Raw genomic sequence first — 20,683 nt, 5'->3', positions numbered from 1 at the left:
TCTTCTTCAACGCTGCCACAAAAGGCAATCCCACACATTCCCAGGGCCACTGTTGCAAAGTATGCATCCCAGTGGAAATGCCTCCATGTTTCCAATAGTGAGATCTGACAGCCAGGTGAGGGAGAGGCACAAATCCAAATCTCCCCCTCCCCCCCCGAAACGTGCACCTGGTGCTGGACATTTCCTTTTCAGGTCTGTATGGTCACTCGGCTGTGTACCATGAGGGCACAGATGCCGTCTATGTCTTTGGCGGCCACCGCTTCCACGTGGAGATGGTTTCAGCTTCCCCAGAGCTCTACAGCCTTTACTACCCCAACCTGACCTGGAGCTTACTGGCCCCCTCTCAGGGACCAAAGGTGAGCAACTGGCAGAGCAAAATCAACAGTCACACCCTGCATGCTGCCTAACAGCAGCATCCCAGCCAGATTTGGGGCTCCTGATGTGGTGTAATTAGAGAGTTTCCCAGTGTGAAGAATCTGTCCACTTCAGTCCCATGGTACCAGTACCGTCCAGGTTCTGTGGGACAAGGGAATGCAGGGTAGTATAAACTGGCTGAAGGAAGAGGTGGTGACAAGTTCAGCTTCAAGATTGCAGGCAGAATAGGATGAGGTGGGTGGTCATGAGAAGATGGTGTACGTGTGCTTGTATCATGTGTGCCCTTCTTTTGCATATAAATACCAGCATATAAATATCCCCAGCTTTGGGGCAGGCTGCTCTAGAAGCCTGGCTTATGGAAATTAAGCAAGCTTTTTCATTTCATTCATTTCGTTTCTGCACTGCCTAATAGCCAAAACTCTCTGGGCCATTCACAAAAATTATAACCCCCAAATCCAGCATAACAAAAACATAATATAAAAGCTTTAACATACATAGAAAATGTAAAAGCAGTTTGTTGTTGTTCAGTCGTTAAGTCATGTCCGACTCTTTGTGACCCCATGGACCATAGCACGCCAGGCTTTCCTGTCCTCCGCTGTCTCCCGGAGCGTGCTCAAGTTCATATTCATTGCATCGGTGATGCTATCTAGCCGTCTCATCCTCTGCCTCCCCTTCTCCTTTTGCCTTCGATCTTTCCCAGCATCAGGGTCTTTTCCAGGGAGTTTTCTCTTCGCATTAGGTGGCCAAAATATTTGAGCTTCAGCTTCAGTATCTGTCCTTCCAATGAGGAGTCAGGGTTGATTTCCTTTAGGATGGACTGATTTGACCTCCTTGCAGTCCAGGGGACTCGTAAGAGTCTTCTCCAGCACCACAGTTCGAAAGCATCCATTCTTCGGCACTCAGCCTTCCTTATAGTCCAGCTCTCACAGCCATACATTACTACTGGGAAAACCATAGCTTTGATAAGATGGACTTTTGTCAGCAAGGTGATGTCTCTACTTCTTACTATGCTGTCTAGGTTTGCCATAGCTTTCCTCCCAAGGAGCAAGCGTCTTTTAATTTCATGGCTACAGTCACCGTCTGCGGTGATCTTGGAGCCCAAGAAAATAACATCTGTCACTGCTTCCATTTCTTCCCCTTCTCTATGCCAGGAAGTGATGGGGCCAGATGCCATGATCTTCGTTTTTTTAATGTTGAGTTTCAAACCAGCTTTTGCACTCTCCACTTTCACCCTCAACAAGAGGCTCTTGAGATCCTCTTCGCTTTCTGCCATTAGGGTGGTATCGTCTGCGTATCTGAGGTTGTTGATAATTCTCCTAGCAATCTTAATTCCAACCTGTGATTCATCCAACCCGGTGTTTCTCATGATGTACTCTGCATAGAAGTTAAATAAGCAGGGCGACAATATACAGCCTTGTCATATTCCTTTCCCAATTTTGAACCAATCGGTTGTTCCATGTCTGGTTCTTACTGTTGCTTCTTGTCCCTCGTACAGGTTTCTCGGGAGACAGGTAAGGTGGTCTGGTACTCCCATCTCTTTAAGAATTTGCCAGAGTTTGTTGTGATCCACACAATCAAAGGCTTTAGCGTAGTCAATGAAGCAGAAATAGACGTTTTTCTGGAATTCTCTTGCTTTGTCCCTGATCCAGCGAATGTTGGCGATTTGATCTCTAGTTCCTCTGCCTCTTCAAAACCCCGCTTGTACTTCCGGTAGTTCTCGGTTCACATGCTGCTGAAGCCTAGCTTGTAGGATTTTGAGCATCACCTTGCTGGCATGTGAAATGAGCGCAATATTACGGTAGTTTGAACACTCTTTGGCATTGCCCTTCTTTGGAATTGGAATGTAAACTGACCTTTTCCAGTCTTGTGGCCGCTGTTGAGTGTTCCGAATTCGTTGGCATATTGAGTGCAGCACTTTAACAGCATGATTGTCAGGAGCGCCCTAGTGGCCTCTTTCAGTACAGTTCAATAGCCAAGTCAAGACACAGATGAAAGGATTCTTTTTAAGGCTTTAATCCTTTTACAACTTAATGACTCTTTCAGATGCTATCACCAGCGACTAAGCAATGAACAGCGGAGTAGCCGGGTAGGCAGTTGGTCTCCGTTTGAAGGAGAATCACTTGAAGACCCTGAACTTATGGGCTAAGGAGAGATCCTCCCTCTTTCCCTTGTGTCCACGGGATATGGCCGTTGCTTGTGCGCCAAACGAGCGCTATGCCTCCTTTCCACGCCCTCCATCGCTCATTGCTCCCTGCGTCTGTGTCGAGCGTCTAGCAAGCCCCCCTCCCGCACTTTCTCACTGCCCGTGTCGCTATCTATCTCAGGAATGCCGGCAGGAGGAATCTCTGCCAGCTGCTGTGCCTGTGAGGGATGAGCTGGCTCCTCTCCCACGGATTGCTGCTCCTCCTCTGAATCAGAACTGCTCTGGGGTTCTGTCGGCTCAGTTTCCACCCTGACAATCGTCTTTTAGGATTTTAAATAGCTCACCTGGAATACTGTCATCTCCGCTAGCTTTGTTGTTAGGAATGCTTCCTAAGGCCCACTTGACTTCGCTCTCTAGGATGTCCGGCTCAAGTTCAGTGACCACACTATCATGGCTATCAGGGACATTAAGATCTTCCCTGTGTAGTTCTTCTGTGTATTCTTTCCATCTCTTCTTAATCTCATCTGCTTCTGTTAGGTTCCTGCCTTCTTTGTCCTTTATCATGCCAGTATTTGCATAAAACGTTCCCTTGAGATCTCTCCGATTTTCTTGAAGAGATCTCTAGTCTTTCCCATTCTGTTGTTTTCCTCGATTTCTTTGCATTGTTCATTTAAGAAGGCCTTCTTGTCTCTCCTTGCTATTCTCTGGAATTCTGCATTCAGTTGGATATATCTTCTCCTTTCTCCCTTCCTTTTTACTTCCCTTCTTTCCTCAGCTACTTGTAAAGCCTCATCAGACAGCCACTTTGCTTTCTTGCATTTCTTTTTCTTTGGGATGGATTGAGTTGCTGCCTTCTGAACAGTGTTATGGACCTCTGTCCATAGTTCCTCAGGCACTCTGTCTATCAGGTCTAATCCCTGAAATCTATTCGTCACCTCCACTGTATATTCATAAGGGATATGATTTAGGTCATACCTGAATGGTTTAGTGGTTTTCCCGACGTTCTTCAATTTAAGCCAAAATTTTGCAAGAAGCAGCTCATGATCTGAGCCACAGTCAGCTCCAGGTCTTGTTTTTACTGACGGTATAGAGCTTCTCCATCTTTGGCTGCAAAGTACATAATCAATCTGATTTCCATATTGACCATCTGGTGATGTCCATGTGTAGAGTCACCTCTTGTGCTGTTGGAAAAGAGTGTTTGCTATGATCAGCATGTTCTCTTGGCAAAACTCCATTAGCCTTTGTCCTGCTTCCTTTTGTACACCAAGGCCATGCTTGCCTGTTATCCCGGTGATTTCTTGACTTCTTACTTTAGCATTCCAATCCCCTATGATGAAGACGACATCTTTTTTTGGTGTCAGTTCTAGAAGGTGTTGTAGGTCTTCATAGAACCGATCAACCTCAGCTTCTTCGGCCTCGGTGGTTGGGGCATAGACTTGAATTACTGTGATGTTGAATGGTTTGCCTTGGATTCGTACTGAGATCATTCTATCGTTTTTGAGATTGTACCCCAGTACTGCTTTTCCCACCCTTTTGTTGACTATGAGTGCTACTCCATTTCTTCTAAGGGATTCTTGCCCACAGTAGTAGATATAATGGTCACCTGAATTAAATTCGCCCATGCCTTTCGCTGATTCCCAAGATGTCGATGTTCAATCTTGCCATCTCATGTTTGACCACCTCCAGCTTACCTTGATTCATTGATCTTACTTTCCAGGTTCCTAAACAATATTGTTCTTTACAGCATCGGACTTTCTTTTCACCACCCGACACATCCACAGCTGAGTGTCCTTTTGGCTTTTGCCCAGCTGCTTCACTCTTTCTGGCGCTACTTGGAAATTCCCTCTGCTCTTCCCCAGTAGCATATTGGACACCTTCCGACCTGAGGGGCTCATCTTCCGGCGTCATATCTTTTAGCCTTGTGATACGTTCCATGGGGTTTTGTTGGCAAGAATACTGGAGTGGGTTGCCATTTCCTTCTCCAGTGGATCACATTTTGTCAGAACTCTCCGCCATGACCTGTCCATCTTGGGTGGCCCTGCACGGCATAGCTTATGGCTTCACTGAGTTACGCAAGCCCCTTCGCCACAACAAGGCAGTGATCCATGAAGGGGAAAAAAAGCAGTTTAAAACAGCTTTAAAAAGTTACAATAAGATACTGGGACCTGATAAAACAACAGACATTAAAAACCCCGTCATATGCTTCCAAATGCCTGAGAGTAGGGGAAAGTCTTAGCCTGGCACTGAAAAGATGACAATGTGGGCACCTGGTGGATCTCAGTGTGGAGAGTGTTCCACAGTTAAGGGGCTGCCTCCGAGGAGGCCCTCTCCCTTGTTGCCATCCTCTGAGCCTCCCTTGGAGGAGGGCCTTGTGTGTGGAAGAGCCCCCTCCCAATTCTAGCCCTGTCTGCTCAAAGATGTTGTTTTTTCTTCAGAGCTCTTCTCCATTTTAAGATTCTCATAAGATTTTTTTTTCTTCTCTCCTCTCCCAGCACTTGTTTTGTCAATATGGGGTAATAGTCTGAAAACAGCTCTTTCTTGCATTGCACAGCATATTAACCCCAAGTTTGAAAAAAAAAAATACCCCAAAGGAAATGAATGAGAGATGAAAAGGTCTTCCTACTACAGTGCTAACCTTTTATCTAGTAAAAGTGGAGCACATTTTAAAACTCGGATCTCATCCCAGGGGTTGATAGAGCACCCAGATGGAAGAGTTGGCTTGAAAAGCAGCCCAATGGCATGGGAAGGTGATGCTTGGGGATAGGTATTGTTACTGAATAGCCCTTTCCTGCCCCTCCTCAATCCCCCCCACATCCTTTCCAGCCTCTGGCTCATTTCTTCCACGTCGCAGCAGTGCTGAAGGACACCATGGTGGTGATTGGAGGGCGCACGGAGCGTGAGAATTTCACCAACCACCTTTTCTTCTACCAGCTAAACTGCAACACCTGGATCCTACCCAACAGCACAGGTAAAGGCTGGGATGGAGAGGTGTGGGATTTGGGTGCAGAATTTAGCATCTCAAGCACATCGGCTTGTGATTTAAACAAGTAAGTGGTCCAGGGACCTGGCTGTCCATGAAAATCATGGTTCCTTCCCACACAAGTCCAGGTAGAATAAACTATGCAAGTCTGTTCAATTTGCATAGTCTTTCTACAGGTTGCAGTGTTTAGATTTCCTTGGTGCAGAATTTGGATTGCCTTGGTTCAGAGGTTTTGATGGATAACCACAGATCCCTAGAGCTTAAAGCCCTACAGTGGCCATATTTATAGATGTGATAAAGGGGAGTGAAAGAACTTCCCAAAACAGCTCCCTTGTCCCAACTACACAGACTGGTCTGCTGTAGACATAAGAGCCCATCTGCCAACTGGGGTTAAGCAGTGGGGAGTGCCCCATAGGCTCATGGGCTCCTTTCATCTTGCCTGGGTATTTTCCCCTTCCTTCCCTTTCAGCTTTAGAGCCAGTTATGATTAGCTGTATGTCTGCACTGGCATTTTGCTAACCAAAGTTAATGCTGAGCTAACTTCTAACCATGGTTTTGATCTGTGGTTTTAATTTTTGGGAACTGCCCAGAGAGTTTTGTCTATTGGGCAGTATAGAAATGCAACACACATACACCCCCCCCCCAAAAAAAAAAATACCAGTGTAGATGTAAAACTAACTATACGCAGCTTTGAACCTGAAGGGGAAAGATGGAGGAATACTCACGTGAGCAGGGGGAAGAGCCTACATGGTGCTCTCAATTGTCTCACTACAGGTAGATGGGCAGGGGTACCTCTGCAAGGGGCAACTCTCCACCTAGCTTGTTTGTAGAAGTAATAAGTCTTTACCCAGTGCTTTATCATTTTCTGTGTCTGCCTTGTAAACAGTGAGGCAGGTCATATTTCTTTGACAGAATAACCTTGGCTCCTTGTTTTGACTGTGTGGGGGCAATCCTGTACCTAAGGTGGGCATGGGGAAGTGAGGGTCTGAGGATCATATCCAGCCCTTCCAGGGTCCCAATCCAGCCCTACAGGATTCTTCAGGTGCCCCCCCCCCCCCCCGGCCACTGATCATGTGGTGGTTTCCCTGGCTTTGTGCATTTTTCCCCCATGCTAAAAGGTTGAAATGCCTCTCCTGAGGTTCAGTTGCTCACAGTCAGAGTGTGAAGGCACAATATAGTGGTAGTTTTGGCCCCGCCCCATTTTCCTCCAGTCCCGCCCACTCCTGGAATGCGGCCCCCAAGAACTTCTCCAAAATTGAAGGTGTCCTTCATGCTGGAAGAGGTTCCCCACCCCTGCCCTGTGGCCACTGCTCTTCATTTCACAACAGCTCCCTGCTGGGTCTCTTCAGGTTTGCTCAGTGATGTCTTTTCTTTCCTCCTCTGCAGCAGAAGCTGTGGTAGGCGAGCCCATCAGGGAATCCATTGCCCATGCTGTGGCTGCTGTTGGAGACCGCATCTACCTCTCAGGTGGCTTCAACGGGGTGGCATTGGGGCGGATGGTGGCCCTCTCTGTGCCCCCTGACCCTTGCCTCATCTTCTCCAGCCCGGAAGCCTGCAATGGATCCAACGCCAGCTGCACCTGGTGCCACGCCAGCTGCCTCTCTGCGGATGCTGCTGAGAGGTGTGGGCGAGTGGGGTCAGGCCAATGGCCACAGATGAGAGGGTCAGGCTGTGGCTGTCCTCTGGAAGCAGGAGGACAGCGGGGTTCTCCTTTGGAGGAGGATTGGGGCCAAGAGAGATGTCTCTCTGTGTGTATTGGTACTCATTGGTGGAGGGAAGAATTGGGGTGAGGGGGGCGTATTGGGAAAAGCATCTTGGCATTGGGTGTAGGAGAAACAAGAGTGATTATGGAGGATAAGAAAATGAGTCATTGTTGGAGAGAAAGCCATCAGAGGAGTGGCTTTCAATTTTGTTTTGAATAATTTTTTAATCTGTCCTTTATTATTCTTGCCAAAATACCATCGGATGTCTTTATTTCCTTTATTTCCTTCAGTTGTTCCCTTGTGGATTCTTTCTCTAGATCCTGTGTCTTTACCAAATGAGTTTTCATCTAATTGAACTTTCATAACTGTCGTTCTTCTAATGAATTTGTAAACCCAACTGATTTGGATGGTTGGGATCATTTACTGAGAATATTATACCACCTATTTTAAACCATTTGTTTAAGCAGATCAGATTTTTTTTTAAAGAAACCTTAACTCCCTAGTGATCCTCTTCTGTCTACAGTAATCTACCAATGTCCACGCTTCAGCCAATTTCATAATATTTAATATGAAATTGTTTCTTCTTATCCCAGATTACATTACTTTTAACACTCATTTTCCCATTTGTTTACAGCAGTTTTACTTGACAGTGTGTTTCACTCTGATAAACCTTCATTTAAAGGACTTAGCTCCCTTACTTTGAAATCTGGGAGGTTGAGAGGAATGAGTCAATAGGCTTGGCCCAGTAGGTAGTGAGGAAATATCAGAAGAGAGACCTCCCATTGGAACTTCATGGTTGCTCCTCTTTCCTTCTGCAGGCAGGGTTGTTCTTTTGGGGGGAGTTCTTGCTTCCCCACCCCAAGGTCAGCGGATGAATGCCGTCGGCTCAGAACCTGTAGCGAGTGCCTTGCTCGGCATCCTCGTGCCATGGCCCATAGCCTGGATATTCCTGTGAGTAGTAGCCTGCCCACATTCTGGGAGCCAGTCCACTAGGAAGGAGTGCTGTGGGAGGGAATCTTCTGTCCCACCGTGTACGGAGAGAGGTGCAGAGGGGCTGTAGTTCAGTGGTGGAGCCCCTGCTTTGCACACGGAAGGTCCCAGGTTAACTTCCTGATATCTCCAAGTAGGGCTGGAAAAACTCCTCCCTGAAACCCTGGAGAGCTGCTGCCAGTTGGTGTTGACAGTACTGGGCCAGATGGACCAATGGTCTGTCTCAGTACAGGGCAGCTTCCTATGTTCTGATGAGTGGGGCTTCCAAACGATTGCTTTTGCAATCACTTTTCAGGAAGTGCTATAGGAAGGTGGCATTGGATCGCACTGTAGCAAGTTATCCCAACCTCTCCAGTTCCTGCTTCTCCCTGAAATGGAGGGAGAGAAGTGATAGGCAGTAGGAAGTTTGAAAGGCAGTCTGGTATTCCAGCATGCCAGATAGAGTGAGTTCTGAGAACAGGGGTGGTAAAATGATGAATGCATACATTTGCAAGGGGCCGAAGACTAGGTGGCTGAAGCTCTGTGCCAAAGACAAGAGCCTGACTTCGCCTGCAGATCAGCCTCAACACAGGTCAGGCCACACTGATGCCCAGGGAGGTGCTTATGGGCATCTGTACCAGATGTTGGGCAGGGGAAGGACAGCTCAGTGCCAGCACTTCGGTTTTAGCAATCAGGTTTTGATCTTGGTTTCTGCTCCCACAGGCCTTACCACAGTGTAAATGGTGCACCAACTGCCCCGAGGGTGCCTGCATTGGCAGCACAGGCAGCTGCACCTCGGAGAATGACTGTCGCATCAACCAGCGTGAGATCTTTGTGGCCAGCAACTGCTCGGAGATCTCGTGCGAGGCCTCGGACTGCGCCAAGTGCACGGCTTCTGGGAAGTGCATGTGGACACGGCAGTTCAAGCGCACCGGTGAGGGGCTGGGTGTGGTTTGAAGGGTGCGTGGGCAGGGGAAGATAACCAGTGGCTGGGCTTGGCAGGGGAGAAGCCGAGAGGGCTGTGGAGAAGGGGCTGCACAGAGGACAGACGGGTGGAGAGGCAAATGAGGGCCTTTGGGGGCATAGAGGAGGGGATGGCATGCTGGGCCAGGCGCTGGCTGATGACGCCAGCTGTGGAATGCAGGGCGAAGGGGTATGTTGGGGAGGGGCTGAGGGAGAGGCTGGGGGACACTCATCAACGTATGGTTCAGTCCACCTGGAAGTTCCCCTGCTTCGCCTTCACTGAGCTCCAGTTCATTTCAGCAGGGCTCGCACAGGAGAACCTCCTTGGTGGATTGTGGCCCATGAGCCTGGTCTCTCTGCCCCCACCCTCCTCTGTCCTTGATGGCCCCAAACCTCGGGTCTCGTGAGACAGCCACATGCCTGGGCTCATGGGGGGCCACCTCTGGGGAAGTGAAAGTCTGGGCCATGAAGGCCACTGCTATCCACGCTTCTCTCACCTGATGCCTAGGGGAGACCCGCCGCATCCTCAGTGTGCAGCCCACGTATGACTGGACCTGCTTCAGCCACTCACTCCTCAACGTCTCCCCGATGCCTGTGGAGTCCTCGCCCCCGCTGGCCTGCCCCACGCCCTGCCACAACCACAGCACCTGTGCAGAGTGCCTGGACTCCAAGGGGGCCGACGGGGGCTGGCAGCAGTGTGTCTGGAGTGTCAGCTTGCAGCAGGTAATCTCTGGGGGCAGAACGGAGTGGGCAATGCCCCCCCCAACTCGTCCCTTTCTCTACTCTAGGTAACATCCCTGTATGCAGGTGTATTGGCCCCAGGAGCGTAACCAAGTCACCTGTAGTGTTAGAGGGGCCTAGAGATCCATAATGCCTTGCTTAAGTTCATTATAGGTGCAGTTCCCTTGCTAGTAAGCCTCTGAGCATGTGAAGATGAGACAAAGGGCCGATAGTGCGGCTGAGCACATTCCATACTAATGAGTAGAGTATCTAATCAAGATGTGCCTGGGAAGCGAAGTTTGTTTACTTTAAAGCTACAGGTGGCTGTGCAGAGAATCAAGACCTGTTAGTCTATGCTGGGAATGAACGCTAGGGGGCATTTGCTGCTGTCATGCTGCCTCATTGCTAACATGTATGGTATAAAACCCAATGTACCCCATGGCTCTGGGTTCAGAGAAGCTGTCTGATCCAACCATTGGGTACACCTGTGTGCTGTAAGTTACTCAGTAAAGTACTCCTTGTAAGTAAACCTGGGTCTGATTTATCACTATCTTGGCACCTCTAAATTAAGAGGTCGAAGCCCATGGCCGGGGCAATACAGCCCGCCTCCAGGACTTTGTAGGCTGGGGGAATCCCTGGGCATCTAAGCATTTTCCTTTTAGTCCTTTATGACTGGAAATTCAGCTAAAAAGCATATGAGCAGCGGTAATCCGCTTAGCATCATTTACTTTGATGTCTTCTGGCCCTCTTCCATTTTAATTTTTATATCAATGACATAGTACAGAAACTGAATGGTTCGGAATACTTTCCGGTTTCTGTTTTGGATGTCAAGCTCTCAGTTCTTTTGTATTCGGATGATATTGTTATGATTTCCACCACATTAATTGGGACACGGAGGTTATTGACCAAATTGAGTAAGTTTTGCACAAAAGAGCACCTATTAATAAATTATACAAAAACAAAAGTAGTTGTGTTTGGGAAGGAACACCCCCCCCAATACATGGAAATTGGATAATAAGCCCATTGAACAGCAACATAATTTTAAATATTTAGGGCTCAAGTTTCTCAGCGTTCATGGAAATCTCATTTGAAGGCAGTTAAATTGAAATCTTCCCACTCTTTACTGTCCCTGCTGAGTTTTCTTAAAATTCAAGGAGGGAGTTTGAAAGTTGTTCAAAGAAAGAATCCATCTATATTCTCAGTGGTGGGACTCGTATTTGTTGTTGTTCAGTCGTTCAGTCGTGTCCGACTCTTCGTGACCCCATGGACCATAGCACGCCAGGCCTTCCTGTCCTGCGCTCTTTCCCGGAGCGTGCTCAAGTTCATAGGGACTCGTATACCATCACCCAAATGTCGTACTCAATTTGGCATACGTTATGTAAAATGACATTTGGTCTGGAGCAATACTTTACAATGCATACTGTGGCTCCTTTAAGAAAATCATTCACAGTTTCTAAGATTCCAGTGCATGCTCTCTGCTTATCTGGAGGGGAGGTTTGACAATACCCCACCTCACTTACGACTCTGCATCTGTGAGTCTGGCAAAGTTGAGGATATTGAACACTATTTACTTCACTGCCATTTGTATGAGTCCCCATGATATAGATTTCTCCACCATATCCTTTGTTTTCTGTCAAATAGACCTCCCTTGGATCGGATTTGTATATTGCTTACAAGCAACAATGTACAGTCAAGGCCGGAAATATTGGAACAAGGATAACTGTTTTGGCAGTTGGCCTCTGTACACCACCACATTGAAGTTGAAAGGAAACACACCCAGATGGGAGCGAAGTCAGGACTTTCAGCTGTAATTCAAGGGTTTGGACAAAAGTGGGGCACTAACCATTCAGGAAGGACAGCCAGTGGCATACACACACACCCATCGTTGGGGGCTCATAAGTAATGGAACAAACCAACATCATTTCAAACTTAAGGATCGCCTTTAATATCTGGGTGAAGATCCTTTGCAGTCAATGACTGCCTGAAGTCTGGAACCCATGGACATGACCAAATGCTGAGTTTCCTCCCTCGAGATGCTTTGCCAGGCCTTTCCTGCAGCTGCCTTCAGCTGCTGCTTGTTTGTAGGTCTTTCTGCCTTCAGGCTTGTCTTCAGTAAGTGAGAAGCATGCTCTGTTGGGTGGAGATCAGGTGACAGACTTGGCCATTGAAGAACATCCCACTTCTTTGCCTGGAGAAATTCTTGGGTAGCTTTTGCTGTATGTGTTGGATCATTATCCATCTGCAATATGAAGCGGCATCCTATCAGTTTGTCAGCATTCGGCTGAATCTGAGCAGAAAGTATAGCCCTATACACTTCAGAATTCATCCTGCTGCTTTTATCAGCAGTCAGGTCATCAATAAACACCAGTGACCTGGTTCCATTGGCAGCCATACATGCCCATGCCATTACACTGCCTCCACCATGTTTGACAGATGATGTGGTATGCTTTGGATCATGAGCTGTTCCTTTCCTTATCTATACTTTTCTCTTCCCATCATTCTGGGACAAGTTAATCTTAGTTTCATCAGTCCAAAGAATCTTATTCTAGAAATGGGTAGGCTTTTTTAGGTGTTTGCTGGCAAAGGCTAATCTGGCCTTTCTGTCTTGAGCATTACCAGTGGTTTGCACCTTGTTGTGAAGCCTCTGTATTTATTTACATTCATAAAGCCGTCTCTTGACTGTAGATGTTGACAATGACATGCCTACCTCCGCAAGAGCGTTCTTGACCTGGCTAGATGTTGTGAACCTATCTGTCTGATGGGTCTATGTTGTTTCCTCAGCCTAATGATGGCCTCCTTCACTCACATAGACACCTCTTTGGACCTCATGTTGGGAGTTCCAGTGAACAGCTAGCAAATGCAAATGTAACACTCAGAACCACCTCCAGGCCTTTCATCTGGTTGATTGGTCATGGGATACCCAGGAAACAGGCCACACCTGGCCATGCAGCTGCTTCTCAGCCATTCGTTCCATTACTTATGAGCCACCAACGATGGGTGTGTGTGTATGCCACTGATTGTCCTTCCTGAATGGTTAGTGCCCCACTTTCGTCCAACCCCTTGAATTACAGCTGAAAGTCCTGACTTCGCTCCCATCTGGGTGTGTTTCCTTTCAACTTCAATGTGGTGGTGTACAGAGGCCAACTGCCAAAACAGTTATCCTTGTTCCAATATTTCTGGCCCTGACTGTATATATTACCACCCAGGTTGCAGAATTTGCCCTGGCTGCCAGAAAATTAAGAGCCAAGCATCATACTGTATGCTCTTATAAATCTAGGGGGAAGGACTTTGTGGCTGTTGCTTTGAAGGGGAAGTGAGATGCAAATGTGTCATTTTAACCATCCCCTTCATGGATCACTGCCTTGTTGTGGCGAAGGGGCTTGCGTAACTCAGTGAAGCCATTGAAGGCAAAAGGAGAAAGGGACGGCAGAGGATGATATGGCTAGATAGCATCACCGATGCAATGAATATGAACTTGAGCACACTCCGGGAGAGAGCGGAGGACGGGAAGGCCTGGCATGCTACGGCCCATGGGGTCACGAAGAGTCGGACATGACTTAACGACTGAACAACAACATTTTAACCATTGTTTGTGTACTGTTTTTTAAATTGGTTTTTATTGTATTTTATCCCATGTGTTTTTTAAATTGTGATGGCCTATGGCTTTGCACACTAAAGGTTCATTTGTGACTTAGATTGCAGAACGTGGACTTGTGTACATGTGTGTATGCAAAGAATATGCCAGTGCTGGCAGTTGGCCAGTGAAGTATAACGTGCTTCCTCTCCTGTCTCTGCCTCTTTGTAGTGTATGAGCCCCACCTACCTGCCCATGCGCTGTGCAGCTGGGATGTGCGGTCGGGTGCTGAGCGGGTCTGAGAGCTGCACCCCGTCCTGCCCGCGTTTGCAGCAGTGTACCCTCTGCATCCAGCAGCCCCGCTGTGGCTGGTGTGGCTTCCAGGGCGAGAATGGCAAAGGGCGCTGTCTGGAGGGTGGCCGGAGTGGTCCTCGCCATGGTGTGTACTGAGCAGAACCTGGGCCTGGGCTTTCCATGGCATCTTCTCTGGGAGGTCTTGGGGGTGTTGAGCAGCATGGAGCAGAGTGTGGAAATGCATGCGCCAGGAGAGACCGGCAGATCCCTGTTGTGAACTTAAGGTTTCGGACTGTAATTCTCTTAGAATGTTTTTAAAAGCATTGCACAGCCCTGGCAACACAGCTGATCTGAAGGCGCACGGTGCCGTTCTCCGTGGGCTGAAGCTGTGCGTTGCCTAAGGTGATGGTACAGGCTGAGGATCCTGCCGGAGAGGATGACACAGAGGGCGTGTCTCCTTCCTGTGCGCATTTGTGCTCTGGATCTCTCTCTACTCCCTCGCAGCTCACTGTTTCCTATACGTCTCGCATTCATGCAGGGCTGTTGGAGTCATGTGGCCTCAAGGCAGACTGGGCCTTCATGTCCTGCCTCCCCGAGAACGAGTGCCTGAATGGGCACCACGACTGCAACGAGACGCAAAATTGCAACGACTTGCCCCACGGCTACAAGTGCACGTGCAAGAATGGTTACATGCTGGACAAGTGAGTGCTTGGGAGCGGGGGAAGGAAATGGCACGGGGTGACTGTGCAAGAGGGAAGCAGCGTCGCTGCAGGTTGACAGGGTCCTCACAACCAGAGGCACAGGGTTGCACAGTGTTTCATGCCCCTTGGCCACAGTTTTAGCTTCGGTCTAACCCTGGGAGCTGGGAAGGGCTCAGAGCCAAGAACTAAACCCCTCTCGTGTTCTACTCTGCAACATTCTGACCAGATAGCTAAGTGAGGTGATGGCTGAACTCGAGCATGCTGGCTGGGGGATGATGGGCATTGTAGTCCAGCACATCTGAAGGGCACCAGGTTGGAGAAGGCTGTTCCAGATCTACCTTTAACTCAGTGGTGGGGAACGCGTCTCTCTCCAAATGCTGTTAGACTGTGACTCCTGTCAGCTCTAGCCAGCCTAGCCAATGGTGAGGGATGATGGGACTTGCAGTCCAACATCTGGAGAGCCACAAATTCCCCACCCCTGCCTTAGCTGGATTGCTATTCTTCCCCACTGAACTGCTTGCCCCACGGATCCCCTGTCCTGGGCCCCACATCCTCTTTTTGACATCTCATGTTTACTCTCAGATGGCTCGATGGCTCTGGAGGAAGCTGAAGGACTTTGCTGATAATTTTTTCTCCTTAGCCAACAGAGGCTGGTCTCCAGGAGTGGGCTACTCCTCCCACTTGCTCCACCAGGCAGGGCTTATGCAAATTAGTCCCCGACAGCAGGAGGAGTAACTGCCTTCTCCCTGTTTTCTGGCCTGTCTGCTCTGAAGGACAAGGCTCCCCAGGACCTTTGGCCTGGCCATCTTCAATTTTTCCGTGGCTTTTGTTGAGCAATGTACTGGAAACTTTTATCTACTTTTGATGCTCCACGAAGGCCTGTCCCTCCACCATCTCTGTCCTTGCTTTCCACCCAGGATCTTTCCTCCTCTTCCTCCAATGATAAAATTAAAGCTATCTATGACAGCATCTAGCCCACCCTCCTACTCCCTCCACACAATCTGCCTCGGTCCTTTCCTCCTCTTCCCCATATCTCTTGAAGAGACGATCGCCCTGCTATCTTCCTTGAACCCTTTCACATGCCCTCTTGATCTTAATCAACCCTAATGCCCACTTGCTATCTTTTCCCACTGTTGTCCCTTCCCACTATATTTGCTTTATTCTGCCTCCCACTTTTTTCAAGATTTTGGGATATTTTGCACCAACTGGGTGAACCGAAGGACACATAGGTGTGGAGAGACTGGGGACTGGCAGGCTGCAGAACCCAGGATAAGTAACTATGTGTTGGGGTATGTGGGTGCCAAGTTCAAGTCTCACCTCTGCCACAAACTTAGTGGGTAGACTTACGCAAGCTGTGACTCCCTGAGCCCAAGCTCCCCACCTGCAGTTACTGAGATAATATATGTGAAGCACTCTGAACACTTCAATCTGCAATGTAAAATATATTAAGTATTGTTGCTTACAGGTACACATGCAAATGGTGCCTCTTTTAGTAGGTACGCAGTTGCAAGAAGCCCTGGCACAGCACATATGGAGCCGTGAATTAGGGCCTGGTGGTGCAAAGAATGTGTCTTCTCGTTGTGGATGAGCTTTTATGTCCACTGTCTTCTCATCCTTAAGGGCTAGAAACCTGCTTTTTGAAGAGTGCTAAGATTCTCAGGCTGCTGAGTGTGAGTTTAATTGCCATTACCAAATTCCCTGTTTGCATAGTTGCAGAGTGCACACAGCTTTGGCCATAGGGTGGCCTTTAGCAGATGTTTAAGAAGAGACCTCCTGGATAGTCCCCAAAGCCCAGCTTTCTGTTTCCTACAGTGGCCAGCCATGGAAGCTCACAAATAAGGCAAGAAGGCAAGAGCTCTCCCTGGTTCTTTACTGGCATCAGTTATTCAGAGGTATAATGCCTGTGAACATGGAAGCTCCTTCTAGCTATCATGGCTAGTAATCATTGATACCCTTCTCCTTGGGGGGATGGGGGAATTCACTTCTGGTGAGTGGCAAAGGGGAAAAAGTGTCCTTTTTCTGTCCTTCCTCCTGAAATATGCCTGTATAGCAGCATTTCAAAACCTAGTGTCCTCCAGCTGTTTTGGACTTCAACTCCCAGCATTCCTGACCACTGGCCATGCTAGCTGGGAATGATGGGAGTTGAAGTCCAGAACATCTGGTGGGTACCAGCTAGGGAAAAGCAGGAGGTGCGGGATGTTGTTTTTTTTTTAAAGTTCACAACACGAATTACGTTCAGACCAGGAACTTCCAGAAGCTTGAGCAGGCCAGTGTCCTTTCTTCCTCAACCCTCCATTTTCCATCTTCCAAAAATTAGAATTTCAGTTGTTGTTCCGGGACTGCAGAGCTGAAAGAGGGATGCCCTGGCCTCTCCCACGAGCCAGGAGACCACGGGCCATTGCGAGGCAGCCCCTCCTGCCTCTCTGAGAGAACATCGTGGCCAGTGAGGGAGCTGCGGCTCTTACGCTTGCATCCCTCTCCTTTTTCCTTTGGTACTGTGTCTATTAGATTGTGAGCCGGCAGGCAAGGGCCGTCTTACCTTTAAATATCTGTACAGTGCTTAAGAAATTTTATGCACTGTATACATGTTAAATGATAATTATAATATCTGACATAGACACATTCCGCCTCTCAACTTCTCTCGGCCATCGACTCGCATAAGCCTTATTCAGGGGTTTGGTATGTGTGGGTACTGAACGTATGAAGGGGCTTCCAAAAATGTGCCTGACTAGCCAAGCCCCATAGATGTCAATTCACATACCAGCTGTGACTCCTGGGCAATGTGCAGTCACCATTGCTCTGAAAGGAACCTATATGTGTCCCAATATATGTGCATAGGGCTCCCTCCATGGGTACATGAGCCCTGGTCTGACAGGTTTTTCATCCCCATGGAGGGAGCCCTATGTGTTTACATCCATGCGTGGATAGGGCCCCCTTCAGACAGATGCTAATTGCACATTGACTGGGGGCTGTGGCCAGCATGCGTGTCAGCGTCAAGCAGGCAAGGCTAAACAGGCACATTCTTGGAAGCTCTTACACATCTGAACAGGCCTAAAGTCTGCTTGACTTCGAATTCCTTTAGACCAGCCATCCCCAACCTGGTGCCCTGAAGATGCGTTGAGCCTATCACGGTGTTTTTTGAAAATCTAGCCGTGATAGGCTATGTAAATCTTAATTAGCCTATCACGTTTGCTTGTGTGTGTGTTTTTTTTTACTTGGAAATGGTGGCGGTGGCAGCCGGTTGGAAGACCGGCCGCCGCCGAACCGCTGCTGGGAGCCGCCAGCGCCAGGGACATTCGGCAAAGGTAAGTCCCATTCTGGGGGAGGGGAGGGGGGGCGGACCGTTTCTCCACCAATTTCGGGGGGCTGAATGCGTTGGCATTTGGCCTCCCGGAGATTCGTGGAGAAATTCTCCGACAGCCCTATTTCTCTGTCAGGTGAAAACAGTTGGGAAATGTGTAGAAAAACAATAGGTAAATTTCCAGATGGTTCACTGGGGGTGTCAGATAATGTGGGTACAAACTGATGCCTGTGATCTCACTGGTGAGCTTGTGCACAGGAGCAATGCTGTTAACTTTGCCGCATGCCGCCAGTGGCCGTGACCTGTCCTTCCTTGCAGTGCTACAGGGCTGTGCAAGCCAGTATGTGAGCAGGGCTGTGTGAACGGGACCTGTGTAGAGCCCAACGCATGCCAGTGCCACTTTGGTTACGTGGGGCAGAACTGCTCGGTGGAATGCCAGTGCAATAAGCACAGCAACTGCCAGGGTGTGGAGGCACAGGATCAGTGCTTGCAGTGCTTCAACAACACCATGGTGAGGCCGGGGGCTGCGGGGAGCCGTCGGGGAGGGGGGTAGATATCTGCGTGACCCACAAATGCAGATCTTTGTTTGTTTCCCATGTGCTGCTAATTGCTAATTGCTTGCACCCTGCCTCTGCCTCTTAGGGACAACATTGTGAGAAATGCCAGCCGCTGTTTGTTGGGTCAGCCCTGAACGGGGGCTCCTGCCGCCCCTGCCATGCTTTCTGCCGGGGAAACAGCAATGTGTGCATCACGCGGGAAGAGTATGATAGAGCCAACCAGGATCCTGCCCACTTCCCACTGGAGCCTGCCTTGGTGAGTGCAAGGAATGGGGCAGTGGGCGGGAGCTGGGCAAGGGTTTTTGGTAACGCCGGCAGTGACTCTCCAAAGTGGGTATCTTGATGGGTAGCACCTGTCAAGCCAAACCTGCTTAGATGGAATTTATGCATCCATGTTCTTCACGTCATAAAAGTATATCTTGGAACCTTCATTGGCTGCCATCTGTTCACATCAAGTAATAATTGGGGATTGAATGACTCATGTGCAGTAGACTTATTGGGTGATATTCACACCTTGAACAGGTTTTTGTCAGTCTTCACATGCCTGTAATGAAATAGATATATGAATATTTGTCACAAGTTCTGGTGTACACAGTGGCTGCATTTGCACAAAACAATAAGTCAGTGCGAATGCTTTTCCCTACATGAAAAAAGCCACTGTTGCTGAAAAAAGGTAATGATGTAGGGCCCTTTGCCTTACCCCATTATATGTTTCCGCATTCTATTTTGAAGCTTGTCTTTGCACCAGTGAGGGAAAGAGTTGCTTTTTAAAGAGGGAATGCTCAAGATTCTAATAAAACATATGGGGGCTACAAATGGGATGCAAGTTTTGCGGAGCCCACTTTTCATATAATGAGTTTTACGTGATGAGTAAATCACGTAAATCCATTGATCCTGGATTTGTTTTATGGTTTGGCTGATTGCTCAAAGGTGTTTTTAGATACATGTTGTCTTTGTGTATACTGCCTGATGGTGTGTTTCTTATATTTTTAAATTTTGCATATTATATTTTAATGTTTTGTCCTTTGTAAGCCGCCCAGAGAGCTTTGGCTATGGGGCGGTATAGAAATGTAATAATTAATGATATAGAAATGTAATAAATAATGAGTAGCCGGGTGCCTTTCAGCGAGAGATTGTGACTTTGCATCACATTTTCAGGGTGACAGGGATAAGACCAGCTGTCGTGCCGTGGGTTCATAAGCCTTGTCTACGCAAGGGGTATTGATGAGTGGGAAGGAGTGGCATTGTTTTTCCGATCTCCCTGCCTCAACCCTCACCTCCCCACAGATCCCCAAATGGGTGGCGGAAGGGCCAGCTGAGGATACAGCTGTGTGTGTGAACTGTCAGAACAACAGCTTCGGGGAGAAATGTGAGAGCTGTCTGCACGGCTACTTCTTGCTGGAGGGGAAGTGCACCAAGTAAGGCAACCAGCGGAGAAGGCTTGGTTATGACACTTGTCCAGATGAACCGTAGTGCACATGTGGGCAAGTGCTGATGTGAACCACCGAACGTACATCGGTGTATGTTGCTGCTGAGCAGTGAATTGTAGTGCACTTCAAATAAAACTCTGGTGACTGCTGGATTGGTGGCGTGGTGTTAAAAGATTCTGCACAGAGAAGAGTATAAATATCTGCCAAAGGGGAATGAAAGGGCTCTTTGATGGGCACTTCAGTGCAGGGGAGGAGTGCGGAGTAAGAGGGGTCAAAATGTTAGATATTGCCATCAAAGCCTTTCAAATGGAGTGTTTTTGGGGAAGGGGGGAGCTTTGCAAGAAACTCATTGAACCCCCTGTAGGCTCAAACCCCCTCCATTATTTTTATCTGGGTGGGTGGTGGGTGGCCATTTTCATTGGCTTTCCCTCGACAGTTATTCTTTTTGTGAGGGAGTTGCTCGTTTTGCTAACCCCAGTCCTCCTCGGCAAAAGCTGTTCTTGCCAAGTAACATCTCACTTTGTGGTTCATGCGACATCAAACAATGCCCCATGCTGCAAGCATCCAGTTTCTGCCGTCTTCCTCCCTGTCTCCCCTAGCATGAACCTTAGTGCGGAATGCAGGGCTGGGGTGTGGTGGACGCAGTGCAGGTCTCAGCATTAGTACCGCTCCCTCCTTTCGCAGGTGCCAGTGTAATGGCCACGCTGACACCTGCAACGAGCTGGATGGGACTGGCTGCCCCTGCCAGAACAACACTGAGACAGGAGGTTGTCAGAACAGCGCCCAATCGGACAAAAAGGACTGTTACAAACAACAGGTGAGGCCTGTGCTTGGGGGGCAGAAGGCTGGGTCTTGGCAGGGATGGGGCTTACCAAATAGGTTGTGCTAGGAATGGGAAATAAAAGACAACTGAGGAGGAAAATAATTGAGACGCAGAAGGTAGGGAATGGTGTGGAGACAAGGGCACCCGGTC

At 48.5% G+C, this 20,683-nt stretch overlaps 1 protein-coding gene across 2 annotated transcripts in view; it reads left to right on the top strand.

Annotated features, from left to right (window-relative positions):
- MEGF8 (multiple EGF like domains 8) overlaps nucleotides 1–20,683 on the top strand; it is a 71,079-nt gene that overhangs the window by 44,039 nt on the left and 6,357 nt on the right. For both annotated transcript variants that reach the window (XM_084815067.1, XM_084815068.1), the window contains 12 exons: nucleotides 193–356; nucleotides 5,342–5,486; nucleotides 6,885–7,119; nucleotides 8,020–8,152; nucleotides 8,894–9,104; nucleotides 9,642–9,856; nucleotides 13,659–13,866; nucleotides 14,260–14,422; nucleotides 18,042–18,234; nucleotides 18,366–18,536; nucleotides 19,568–19,698; nucleotides 20,395–20,527. In XM_084815067.1, coding sequence (XP_084671193.1) covers nucleotides 193–356; nucleotides 5,342–5,486; nucleotides 6,885–7,119; nucleotides 8,020–8,152; nucleotides 8,894–9,104; nucleotides 9,642–9,856; nucleotides 13,659–13,866; nucleotides 14,260–14,422; nucleotides 18,042–18,234; nucleotides 18,366–18,536; nucleotides 19,568–19,698; nucleotides 20,395–20,527 — 2,102 coding nt within the window. The remainder of the gene's footprint in view (nucleotides 1–192; nucleotides 357–5,341; nucleotides 5,487–6,884; nucleotides 7,120–8,019; nucleotides 8,153–8,893; nucleotides 9,105–9,641; nucleotides 9,857–13,658; nucleotides 13,867–14,259; nucleotides 14,423–18,041; nucleotides 18,235–18,365; nucleotides 18,537–19,567; nucleotides 19,699–20,394; nucleotides 20,528–20,683) is intronic.

This window comes from Heloderma suspectum, chromosome 10 (assembly GCF_057233095.1).
Source record: "Heloderma suspectum isolate Gila_16-S chromosome 10, 16-S_ref, whole genome shotgun sequence".
Lineage (NCBI taxonomy): Eukaryota > Metazoa > Chordata > Lepidosauria > Squamata > Helodermatidae > Heloderma > Heloderma suspectum.
This window is presented reverse-complemented; position numbering and strand designations above follow the sequence as displayed.